The 14,173-nt window shown below is 24.2% G+C and overlaps 1 protein-coding gene across 2 annotated transcripts in view; it reads left to right on the forward strand.

Moving 5' to 3' along the window:
* LOC113559318 (lutropin-choriogonadotropic hormone receptor-like) overlaps positions 1-14,173 on the forward strand; it is a 118,488-nt gene that overhangs the window by 50,780 nt on the left and 53,535 nt on the right. For both annotated transcript variants that reach the window (XR_003405925.1, XM_026965000.1), the window contains exons 2-5: positions 6,483-6,705; positions 6,767-6,841; positions 8,605-8,679; positions 14,044-14,121. Coding sequence is in view for 1 of the 2 variants with exons in the window: in XM_026965000.1 (XP_026820801.1) it covers positions 6,491-6,705; positions 6,767-6,841; positions 8,605-8,679; positions 14,044-14,121 (443 nt within the window). In the remaining variant the exon portion in view is untranslated. The remainder of the gene's footprint in view (positions 1-6,482; positions 6,706-6,766; positions 6,842-8,604; positions 8,680-14,043; positions 14,122-14,173) is intronic.

Consider the following 14,173-nt stretch of genomic DNA (forward strand, 5'->3'; position numbering starts at 1 on the left):
CAATTATTATTGGTAAATTGATTATAGAGTTTATTATATTGTAAGAAATAAAATGGATAAATTTTTGTATTCACTCTTCGAGCTCAAATTTAGTATTATAATATACAAGGATTGCGAGTTAACTAACTTTTTAACTCGTTAATATCCAGCTTTAATAATATATTGCAGACATTGTATATTTTTATAAGAAATATTGCCACGTTATTAGACGACTATAGAAATGTTAATTTTAGTCATTAACGTTGTGTCATTAAATTGATAAAATATGTTAAATAAAGATCAAATTACTAGTCTTAAACATTAATGGGTAGTAAATTCGAGTTATTATTTTGATATTTGATTTGATAAGTTGATAAATTAATCATTATGCTTTAAACTTGATTTTAGTAGTAAGAACATTGAATGAGCTGGTGGAATTTAGTGCAATGTGATATAACAGGGAGCAACTAATTTAAAAGAGAATGATGTTTCAAAACATTTTTCGTAATCTCAGTAATCTGTCTGTCTCATGGATTTAAAGAATTAATGTTTAAAACAATATATATAAAGCAGATTTATGTTCCAATAACAAATCTATAAAAGTCAGTTATTTACATAGTTCAACAATATTATAAGTATTTATAATAATACTATATTGATAAAAAGAATTAGAATAATGTTTAACACATAAATAAAAAGATTATTTCTATCAGCTGTGACATCTGCGACATTAAAATTTCAAAAATTAGACTATATTATATACTACAGTAGCTATATTTTGGAAATTTGTCTCACATCGTTTATATCTACTCAGGATAGATGTATAATGTATACTATAAATCATAATATTCAGTTTAACACAAAAATAAATATCGAAAACATTTTCCCATCAAATTTCGGTTAAAATAACAGTTTTGTAGTTTCTACGATGGTCAATATTTTTTGTAATACTTGAACAAACTTTTAAAAAATGACCTTTTCTATGTATATTTTAAACACTGTATTTAAAGGTAACACATGATACTTTAAAAGGAGTATTTTTTGTTCGAACCAAAAATCTGTTCACATTAATGAACTTTTTTTTAAAAAAAAATTATTTATTAATTAATATTTATGAATAATATACTTCTAAAAATTTAATAATTTATACAATCATAATAATAATAAAAATAAAAATTGTAGCTAATCGTAAGTATAATATTTAGTGTTTATATTTAAGTTTTATACAATTTAGATACTGATTTAAATAATTTGGGTATTGCCTTGTCCTATCGAAACACATCTCAACAAATTATAATAAGCTAATCTATGTATATACCCCAATACCTCATATATGACGTGTCGTACGAACAATCACTAAATATAATATAATATCAATAATGAGATTCGTTAAACATTATTTAGTGGTCAATGATTGGTCTATTAAATTTTAGTGAATTATTAAACTAATCAATTGTTTATGCATCCGAATAATACTTAAGTGAACAATAATATAACTTTTTCAAATTGTTAATTCATTTTTCTCACGATTTTTAATGTTTGAATATATTATTATATAAGACGTGACGTGTTGTGTTACTTAATTTTCGAGTGGTTACCAATCCAGATAACAAAGAATCGGAGGAGCGGCTTGACACTAATGTTGGACAGCAATTATTACTGCTGTGACCGCTCACACATTCCCAACATTATATTTTCATTCACGATATCCATACAATTATAATATGGTTATATATATATTTATGTATATTACGAGTGTAATACAATCAATTATAATATTCACACAATTTAAAATGTCAAATACTGATTTTCAAACTTCATCGAAAACGAACTAATAAATTAGTAATACAAGTCAAATCGTTACTGATGTAACGATAACGATGAATGATATAATAAAATTACTATTTTATAGAATACTTTGTATCAGATTAATAGAAAAACAAATTTATGGTAATTATAGTCATCCATAATAATAATTATTCTTACAACATATTCTATGAGAAATTTTTTTACATGTAACTACATAGTAGTATTTATAAATTTATAATTGTAGGTAGATATCTTATTATAATATAATATTGTTGTGTGTAAGAAAGTAATAAATTAATAAATGTTTAAAGCATTAAATAAATATCTAAAATTTGTTTCTCTCAGTCATTAATACAAAGAACATTATATGCTAAACGCAATCGTACCGATCAATAATAACCTTGTGATAGTAAAAATCAATCAATCTTCTACAAAACGGAATAAATGAATTCTAAAAAGGTTTTAAGGCGTAAAGTTCAAGAGAGAGAAAGACAGACAGAACGCATGAAAAATGCAGCATTGGTTTTTGTTCTCGAACATGTTAACAGATTTATTCTCAATTGGCGCCGAAGTCCACATATAATACACAGCTATTATTATACTAGTCCGGAATTTGAAAATTGTCTTGATTTACTGGAAATTCCATTCTAAATGTTAATAAATGTTAATGCTAATGTACAGTTACATTTGAGTTAAAAGTCAGAAAAAATAAATAAACTATATGCTATAATAGTATAATACATAGTATATATAGTATATAGTGTATATACACTTGGCCAATGTACATCAGTCCAAGTGCATTTTTAATTTTCGCTATTTACCAACATTTCTTTTTTAAGTAGAAAGGAGCAAAAAATTCTTGGTTGATTATACATTTTGGAGTAAAGTCAATAATTTAAATGGTTACTTTATAATTTAATCAATTAATTGTTGACATAATAAATTATAGTAGGCTTATTAACAATAGCTATATAATATATTATATTATATATCTATAATAATTATACATTTTTAATTTTATTTTATTTTTGGAATAAATTATTTGATAATAAAAGTTCTTAGAAACACACAATTACATTAAAACATTTTACCGTATGAAAATGTTCAGAAATTATAGGTTAGTTTTTATATAAGTAACTTTGTAATCCGATTAAAAAAAATTAGACTGTAACTAATAGATATCACAATAATCACATAGTTATTTGAATATGATTTGTGTTTAACATGTCAAATATTTATAAAAAAACGATTTTATATCGAAAGAATAATGTCTACTCTACTTTTGGTAATCTCCTGTAATTATTATACACAGTAAGCAATTTAATAAATTTAAACATAATAATATGAAGATTCTTTTATCGGAGACTGAACGATATTTGAAAAAGATTAAATGATAAATAGATCATAAATTATTTCTGATTGTGTTATACGGTCACCTATTACTTAACCATATCACCCATATTATTTTTAAATATAAAGTGTTTTTCGATAGTAAATTTTAAAGCTCCTTAATCCTAATGCATAAAATGGAAGAACGGAGATTTAAATTATTACGACGAAAATAAAACGCAATGTACTGCCATTTCGTCGCGTAATATTATATGGGCGATTTAAGTACATTATTATTGAGTTTAATGCATTATTATCTTACTTTCTGACCCGCACATGGAGACCAAAAACTTTAATATTTCACCGGACGATTCGAGCCACAAGGTACCGGTCGCTGATGACGGTTTAGATAATACGATTGTGTTTACGTTTGTGTTTTAGTCTTGTAGACATTTTCATGTGCAGCATCCTCCACTCGCGAGCTTTTTTTTTTTAAATATATACCTCTCGATGTTTCGGCAATATGCGTTTTCCACTAAAGTTCTTGAAAAATAGAAGTATATTTAACTGTTAATAGTTATTAGGTAATTATTATATATATTAAATAAGATTCTCAGTCACCTTTTTATAATTACATAACACATATATACATAAATAATTTATCGTACAAAAATATGGTTTTAAAAGGCTGCATGTAAATATACATTGTTAAAACTTAAAAGTGCATATTATACACTTGTGACACATACGAATACGAATTTTAAATTTGTAAAAAAAAACTATTCGCTTAGATTTCCAAAAGTTAATAATAATTTATTTATGACTCAAGTTTAGCATTTTGTTACAACAAACATTGAATTTCTTCACGCAGTTTTATTCTCCTTTTAAAAACAATTTACACCCAAAACGTTAACGAATTATAAAGAAATTTAAACTATTAAAAAAATACATATTATTTTACTTCTGTCTGCGTTTTTTGGTACTCAAATACAAATGACCTTGCGGTTCTCGTTCTAAGTTTCTCTTGATTCTACTTTCAAAATAGTAGTAGTAGGTATAACTTAATTTACTTAATAACTGTGTACTTATATCGGTACCAAAAAGGATGAGTTAAAATTGTACGACGAATTACAGCAATAAAATATAAAACTGAAATGTTTCACGTGCGTTATATTTATGTATATATATATATCATATAATAAATAATTTATCGAGCCAATGTGTCATTATGTGTAAACAAACTGCTCATTTTATTTGCATACACTACTAACAATGTCATCTTGGAATAAAATATTGTTTTATTAATAAATAATTATGTTAAAAAACAATAATAAAATTGTATGAAGACAGAAGTTGGGTAAATTTATTATTAAACAAATTTATGATTTAAACTGTCTATACAACAACAATTTTAAAATATTATGCTAAATTAGAAACAAATTTGGCATAATAAGTAAGAAAAAATAATTAATCAAAATCACATTTTAAATGGTTAAATACATTATTAGTCTTAAGTTCAGTTCAGTATTATACTATTGTGTTTACGTATGTTAATAACACAAAAAATGGTTTTATTTGTATTTTATGCGTCATTATTCACATGAACTTTTCTTCGAATAAGTAAAAACAAAATGTTACGTTTTTTTTTATATAATAATTTAAAATCCCAAATGACAAGTACATTCATTGTCGAGCACGTCGTTATTCTCCAGGGGAATTACGCCTGGTCGTTCATTTGTTTAAAAACATTTCGAACGAGAACTCACGTATAATATCTAGACTTTGGTGTTCAAAAAATTACAGATGGGACTTAAACAATTTAATAGGAAAAGTTTCGTGGTTTTTTTTTAGGTTTTTTACAACAATAGAGTAATTCCACAGGCATGACATTTTCCACTTAATAATTCCATGTGAATGTTAATAGTAATCACTAATCTAGGGTGGAAAAAAAAAAAAACTTTCTACTGTCGTGAAGTTTGTTTTGCAAGTTGACAGAATAAAGTAATACTTATCATGTAAAAATTCTGCACCTTGGCATATAAATGAATAAATACTATGATAATTTAAAATTTTCACCATGATATTAAAACACAAGGATTAAACACATTATATTTACGTAATGAGTTATATTTAAACATTTTTCAATATTATATTATAACTAACATAATACGAGTATTATAATATACAACGCATTGTAATTTCCAATTTATATTGATATCATAGATTAATTTTGCAATTATGCATTTCTATTTTTAAGATTATTGACGTATTCCAAGTATGTATTATAAAATATTATAACGACACTCAAGATTTTTACATCATATTTATAAATTTATCACATATTATTCTAACCACTTCTAGTATCTGCTCACAAAATCACTAAATTGCGAAAAAAATAACAATACATATACCTGTTATACGTATAAAATTTTAAAGTTTTTTTTTATTGTAACTATTGAGTGTGAACTCCAAGATAAATTTTCACTGTTCAATGTCAACACATATACGTACAACTATATAATAAGAGAGTACACATTTCACTATAACACTATAAATAAAATAAACATTGCCACTTGCCACCACGAGACCACGCCATCCAGCCATCAATATTAATTTGGATTTGTCTGTTACATCTGAAGGACCAAGCGTGGTCTATCGTTAATCTGTTATGTAAAACCACCCAAGAATAACGTACAAAGATAATATTTTAATATTGTTTTTATAAGATCTGATGTTTTTTTTCTAGAATGTATATTTAGTGCCGAAATTAGCGAAGATACAGGAAGTGAAATGCGCCGGAGCCTCAAGGCTGTTTATTTATGGGTTTCGGGTTGATATACTAGATTTTCTAATATCATAAAGTGATAAATTATAAAGAATAGGTATTAAATAATGGTCAATAAAATAAAATATATTTTGAGAAATTGCCAACACCCGTTCATTTTAAACTGTTATGCTTATGCATCAATTTTTTCCTTAGTATGACTTAATTTGAAGTAACGCGCGGGCTATGGAAAATCTACGTAGTTTAATTTTTTTTTAAATCTTAATTTTTCTCAAGTATAAAATAAAAATATAATTAATCCATCAATAAATAGAAATTTTTGTTTTGATTAATTTTAATTAATATCCAACATTAGTTGTCGCAGCTCGGTCTTCCGAAACTTAGATCCGATAACATTCCCATCATAATAAACGTAATACAAATTAATATATAATAATTTATTATTATGCTTAGGTATACGTTTTTAAATTATAATTTTTAAAATCAATTAATTATCCCCAGCAAATATGACATGTGATTCAACACTATTATCACTTGCTAAACTATATAATAAAAAATTAATTATATTTCTATGTTCTAGGTCTGAATATGTCACATAAACATATCATTGCTGGTGTTTTAGCGCTTGCTTTGATTTTCGCTGATTACTTATGTAGTTCAGTTGGAAGTATGGAAATTGCCATTCCTCATAAATTTTGCGAATGTTTTAACACGACCAATGATAACGGATCAATTAAATGTACATGTGTTCAAAGTGAACTCAAAGAAATTCCAAATGACCTGCCAAATCCTTTACATGAACTGTAAGATGATAAAATTTGTTATCTTTTAATACATATTATTCATAAATATTTTTGTTTTAAGGATAATTGGAAAAGCATCAATTACAAATTTAACAAAAGATTCATTCGCAAAATACAAAACAAGCCTAAGAGATATGTAAGTATATTATTGTATAGTATATAATTATAATGTATTTTAAATAAAAATCAAAATATTTATAAAAAAATAAAACTTATATCCTGATAAAGTTTTATAGTTTATTTATTTAAACGATTTTTTTTTGTGTTATATACATATAATTGTATTAGATCTGCTTCCCAGAATATTATAATATCTCGACAGCAATGCTTGATTTTTGTGTAGGTAGGGAACACATAAATTATAAATAATATTAGTAGGTTAGTAGTAGTAGTAGTAGTAATATAAGTATTAAACTGTAATAAATATTTTTCAAATGATAATAACTATTTATTTGATTAAATAAAGTGTATTTTATGTAATTCAAACAAATTTTCGTTTTCCCCAGGCTTATAACATTTTCAATTACACTTTTATTTTCATTTACTCCACACTACACTATATTATTTATTCGGGGCAAATGAAAATTTGTAGGTCTTGGACATATAAAATATTATAATGCTAGTTACATCAGAATGATTTAATTTACCCCTAAATGTGAGCAGTACAATACTTGCAGTTGGAAATAGTTATTTCCGTTTACCCCATAAGTATAGGGAAAATGTAAATTTTTTAGGTAATTTTCATTTTTCTATTCAACAATTTTTACTTTTAAACGCAATTTTAGAAGCATTAGACGTATAGTTAAATAGTTTGTATGTAAGCTAAAAATGAAAAAGTTGTTAAGCATGTAAATTTCATTTTCATTTACTCCACTTGATCCAGTTGATCCTATATATATAAAATATATAATTTAAAAATTAAAACGTATATAAATTTGATAATTTAAAAAAAAAAAATTTTATCGTTACTCAGGGATCTTTTATCCTGGATATGAAAGCTTGGGTGGGTGCAAAATATTCACCCAAGAATAATAAGAAGAAATTAAATATATATAATGGATGCTCGTAGATACCCAGTTTAAATTATGTATTCATCAACAATTATAATGTTAATGGTATAAATAATAATACGATTGGGAAAGTAATAGGTACATGTAATAATGGACATCGGCTGTTAATAATAGTGTTACGTAGTTTTGATTTACCTACTATTTGAGGCAATACAGCGGTAAATGCTTTTAAAAACAGTAAAGAGAAAAAATGAATAGATTTGAGGATTTGTGGTAACGGGAGTATAATTAATTGTACTACCTATTATGTAGTGTACAGTGGCTTAGTAGTGGTGGGCTGTGACTTAATAAATTACAATAATCAGATGAATGATAATCACTTTTAACTATACAGAATAGTTGATATTGTATGCATTTATTAAATTTTAAAATTAGAAACGAAATCTGATGTAAATGTTTCAGATTTAACTACAATCCTTTTTTCAATTTAATTACAAATTACCACGCGATTTTTAAATTTATAAATTTATTGTGTATTAAAAAATTAAAATTTTCATCAGACACGTAACAAAAAAAAAAATATTAACAAAATACACATATATTATATAGAATGTGTCAAATATGAACTCTTTTATACTTGGTTTTAAGTCCCCATTAATTTTCATCTATTGATTTAAAAAAATGTAAAATATTATTTAAATTTAAGTTAATTTAGAATATTTAACTTGATAAATACGTACCATATAATATTTGATATTATATTTATTTTCCTTGTTGAACTAAACTCCGGAAATCGCAATTTGCGAACCAATAAATGTAATACCTACATTTTTTTTTTCAATACTGCAACTATTAATAAATAATATATTTTATTTGTATTTATTTACAGAACATTAAGAGACCTAAGAAATTTAAATTACATAGAAAATGGCATTTTTGATAATATGGAACATCTACGAACTATGTAAGTACCCACGGATATGGTATAAATACATTTATGATTATCAGAGCATATTATATTCAGAGAACGTCTCATCTATATGTGTTATCTTCGTCTTACAAATGTACAATATATCAAATTTTACGTTCACAATATTCCATTTTTTAAACTATAACGAATGAGCTTATAATACAGTTTTAAGGTAAGACTATTTTATTTAACATCTCGGAGGCTTTTATTGATATTTTAATTACGAAGTAAGATATGAGTATTTTAAAACTGTACATTTTTTAATGATTTTAAAATGATCATAACTTACTTCGACACTGAACATTTTAAATTTTAAAAATAACAAAGTAAAATTAATTATTGTTATCGTAAAATGTATTGTATTGTAAGACTATAAGATAGAGACAAAACGTGTAAATGAAGCGTTCCCTTAGAGCAATTTTCTGATGAACGTTCACTGTTTTCAATAAAGTACTAAATGTGCTATACATTAAAAGCAGAATACTATTATTGTATGATTGTTGTTATTGTCTTAAACATATTAAGTAACCAACAAAAACACTTTAACATTGATCACTGGTTACTTACAAAAGTATTTTAGAGTTTAATAGTTTTTAATAAAAATATAATGGAACAATGTTTTTTAAATTACTTACTTAAACTTAGTTCTAATTTTAGAAATAAACATCAACAATTGTTAAGTACATTTAAACGATTTATAAACGATCAACTTACACAAAATTGTAGATAAAATATTGTCAATCATTTGAATATTATATGTGTTAATTTCTAAATCATAAAGTACCAATAAAATATTTGTACGACTAGTGATAATCGATCAGTATGATCGTCTTTTAATAGTTATTATTTTGTATTGCCACTAGAATAACAAAAATAATAAATTACAAGGTTACACTTTTTTTTGATGAATTTGATTATATATAGTTTCACTTAGAAGTTCGTCTTGTGAAAGCAGTAAAAACTAACTTTTCTAGGAAATTTTTAAAAATGCAAGTAAAAAAAAAAAAAAAAAATAAAAAAAAAATATACTAAAGAATATTTTTCTTTCATTCGTTTTGTTGTTAAGGTTTCGTCACAAATAAAGTTTCTTATAATTTTCATACACTGTATATTGTGGCATGACACGTACTGTTATCCAAAGTTTTTTTGTCGAAATCTTTGATTCACTAACAAATTGCCTGTACGCGTAAAATATTTCCCTCGGGAGCTGAGAGGTTTGAATTAATCTTTAAATTGACTGACTTAATTGAATCCTCGACACTAAATGCATTTAATAAAAAAAAAAACACGCACACATATACTTATATATATATATATATATATAAATAAATATTGTATGTATTTTCTTTGAGCATTTAAATATCAACATTTTAGTACTCTGATAAAATGTATTCCAAAATACGTCTATTTGGTGATTTATTTGATATTTTTCATTTGTTAAAAAACAAAAATAAATAAACATTATAGTTAGTGCTTGCAGGTATGCTATACAATCGATCGATAAACGTTACTATAATAAATAGTTTTGTATTGAGTTTATTTTTCATAAGGCTTTATACTCGGTGGTCAATAATATCGCATTCTCGGCGGAAAAAAACATTTAAATTAAATAATAAACTATAGTTGATATCATAATTATATTAGTTTCTATATAAATTATAAGTTCCACTGTATAATATTTATCATAAAAGTTGATTATACTTTTTTATTCTAACTCTACTATATCCATTGTAAGATTTATAGTTATTATTTTTATACTTGTACCATACGGAAAACTCAATAACTTATTACTCTATACCTAATATATTACTAATAACACTATACTAGTATAAAATAATAATATATTCTGTGCACATATTATATATCATACTATATATTATACATTTATATATTAGTGGAATATAAAGAAAAATTACAACTACATATTATTGTTATTTGTTTTAAGATTACGGTTCATGTGAATTATGAGATCTTAGAACTGTTACTTCTTTGTTTTTAAACTAAACTTGTACATTTTGAAATAAGTAATAGTAGCTAATATGATGTAATACAAAAAATAAATATAAAGTGCGACTATGTAACATTAAATTACATAGTAATAACAGGTATTCCAATATAACTAAGTGATTAACAGCATTAACAATCAAAAATTATAACCGTTTTTGAAAAAAAAAATGTAATTTGAATTCATTATAAAACTAATTAAAAAAATAAAATTATATTTTTAAGATTTTTACTTTTTTTAACGACAGCATCTATTTATATTTATATATTCAGAAAACAAAAAACTATTTTTTTAATTAGTACTTATTTAATTATTTATAAATTATAATCATTTAAAGTTTAAACGAGTGACTCCACTGGACTTACATTTTGAGGGTCAATTCCTGTGCCACTCTACTCTGATAATCAAAAATTATAAGTTATAACAATTAGCTACTCTTTTACTCTTTTTAAATTGGATTGTGTTATATGAAATTCACAAAAAAATATTCTTTTCCTAAATATGAAATAAAAAATGAATTTTCATTTGGAGTAGTAAAAACTCTTATCATATTTTAACGATATATTATAAATAATAAGGGATTAATATATATATATATATATATATATATATATATATTAATTTAATGTTATTCTTAAGGAATTTTGTTATAATATACTATTTACTTTATGAAAAACACAAATTTAAAAAAAAAAACTAATGACTGCTTACTAATGAAAAAAATTTATTTTTCTGAATATGACATTTTAAATGGATGCTATCCTTTACAAAAATAAAAATTATATTGCATATTTTTTTCAGTTTAAATTGGTTGTAAAGTCACAAATACATTTCTGTCAGAATTGTTGGTAATGATAAAGTCGATGTTGCAGTATCTTAAGTTTTTATAGAAAATAATTGGAATTTCGACACAGACACCTTCTTAAAAGTTACGTCCAATGCCAATCAAAAGGATATTATACATTTATAATTTAATGCACAGAATGCTTTAATGCATAGTTTTAGTCATCTAAAAAGTGTTATTCAAAGAAGAATCGCACCGTGTTTCTGTACAATAACCTATATAATATTGTATAATAAACTTTATTTCTCACTCTAAGCGTAATTCTTTTAACACAAAATCCTAAATTATACTGTTTCAAAGAAAATAATCTTTTACGATATTTAATAATAAAGTTTAATTATTTAATGGTATTAATGGAAAGAAAAACAAGTTAGGTATTATAAACAATTATCACTATTTCTATTATATATATTTTTTCCAAAATGTGTGTTAAAATGTTCCATTACCTACTGATATTTGGCTATTCGAGTAATCTTATTCATGGTCATAGTATATGTTATAATATAAGATTTATTATGTGGTGGATATATATATATATATATATATATTTAATGTTTAAACTATATTTAATGTGTGTTTGACGTACAAGACATACCTTCAGAATAAATTGACTTCGATACTTAAACTTTTAATATCCATATTTGGATGTCATATTTTTAAAAGATTTTTTACAAATTGTTGTAGCTGACTCTGCAAATATACACGTGCAGTAACATATTATTGTATTACCACTATTTAAGCATAATATAATATTATGTATTTCATGTCGTTAAAACTATAATTAAAATTATTGTTATATTTATAAAATATTACTGAATAAGTATTATGTGTTAAGTTAAAAAAACATTCTTAACATTATTTGTTTAAAAATACTGACTATCCATCGTAATAATAAGATGAAATAAAATCAGTACCATGTAGGAGTAAAAAACTGAAATGAAACTTTTTTTGTATTATTTAACAATATTTAAAATTTAGTAATACCCCCACTAAAGAGTTTTTAAATACTCGCTGATCATATTTTTTGTTATTCGCATATTTTAATTTTTAATATAAAGTTAATTTTATTATTCTAAGTAAAAGTTTTTATTATTTAATTATTGAAAATGTTGAAAATTTGTTGTTTTTGATTTTTAAATTTAAATTTTGATGACCCAAGAATATGATATGAAGTGTTATGACCGTAATATTTCAATAAACAGGTTCCGATAATATCGTTTGTATTTCAGGTACAATGTGTAACCATCTACTCGTATATAAATTATAATGTTTTTAAAATTGTAATTACGCTATTCATTTTTGAACAATGGAAACTCGAATCTTAACTACACCATAATTATTAAACTTATTATTTCTACACAGTATAATTGTGTATGCATGCGTAGGTGTGAGTAATGTAAATTAAATTTCGTATTACGATAACATAAATTAAAACCAGTGGTCATGGGTAATTTGCTATTTGTAATCCTTTTATGCAGGGGAAGACTAGGAAATCATTTCAGGCATGACAGGCATTTTGACAAGGGTTCCCGAAAGAGTTGTAGATTAACCTCGTATAATGTATGATACATCTTAACATAAGGGAAGATTTTTTTTTCTGATAATAGCAGTGATCAATCACTGTGCTCAAAGTGGACATGCATTTAAATAATAGGACAGTTCTACTTATTATTTTGAACATAAATCGATTGGAATTTAATTAATGACAATTTTTTTACTGACCCATAATCAATCGATTTAAAAAAAAACTTAAACTGAGCTACTAACACTCATATTTAAGTATATACGGGATTTAAACATAACAAAAAACTGCACAAACAATTTGATAATTGCATCAAGAATCTACCTAAAACAGAGATCATTTTATAGTATTTTTGTTTTGAACATGTCAAAATAACATGGACGTAAAATCTTCGATCGTTTAATTTGACTTAAATTTAGAATTTGAGAGATGCAGGATGACATGTCCTCGGTCTGTATTTATTATAACTGTTTTCGAATAAATATCGTTGAACTATATATTTTAAACTGCTACTAAAATTATTATATTTTATTTTAAATTCTTCACAAAAACTAAGTCTCAAAACTTTTCTTGTTAGTATTTTAAGGCATTATTATTATTTTAATTTTATAAATATATATATAAATTAGTTACAAAAAAATATATACTTAAATATTTTATAATATAAATTAAGTGAACATGTAATATTAATCAAATGTAATTACAATTTGCATATAAAATATCTAACATATCTTTCGTTGACAAAGAGATACATTATATTTTAAAACAATAAGGTAGGTATATCATTTTTCAAAACCGCCATAATATTCACATAGTATGTATCGGTATTTAACGCACTTTATCAAGCAAATGTCAGCGTGTAACACATACCATAGTAGCAACTTTCATTTTTAAAATTTATTAAAATATACGTATTATGATTTATTGGTACCAAACATTGTTCAATAATACGTAAGTGATGATAAATGTCTTTTGTTTTTGTTCCAGTGTTATTCATATTGCTCCGAAACTGAAAGAGATTTCTTCGTCGCTCTTCGATGTATATTTGCCTAGATTAAAAATCTTGTAAGTATAAACTATATATAGGTACCTAATACCTAGTATACCTAGTTTAAAA

Source organism: Rhopalosiphum maidis, chromosome 1 (genome assembly GCF_003676215.2).
Source record: "Rhopalosiphum maidis isolate BTI-1 chromosome 1, ASM367621v3, whole genome shotgun sequence".
In the NCBI taxonomy this organism is placed as follows: Eukaryota; Metazoa; Arthropoda; class Insecta; order Hemiptera; family Aphididae; genus Rhopalosiphum; species Rhopalosiphum maidis.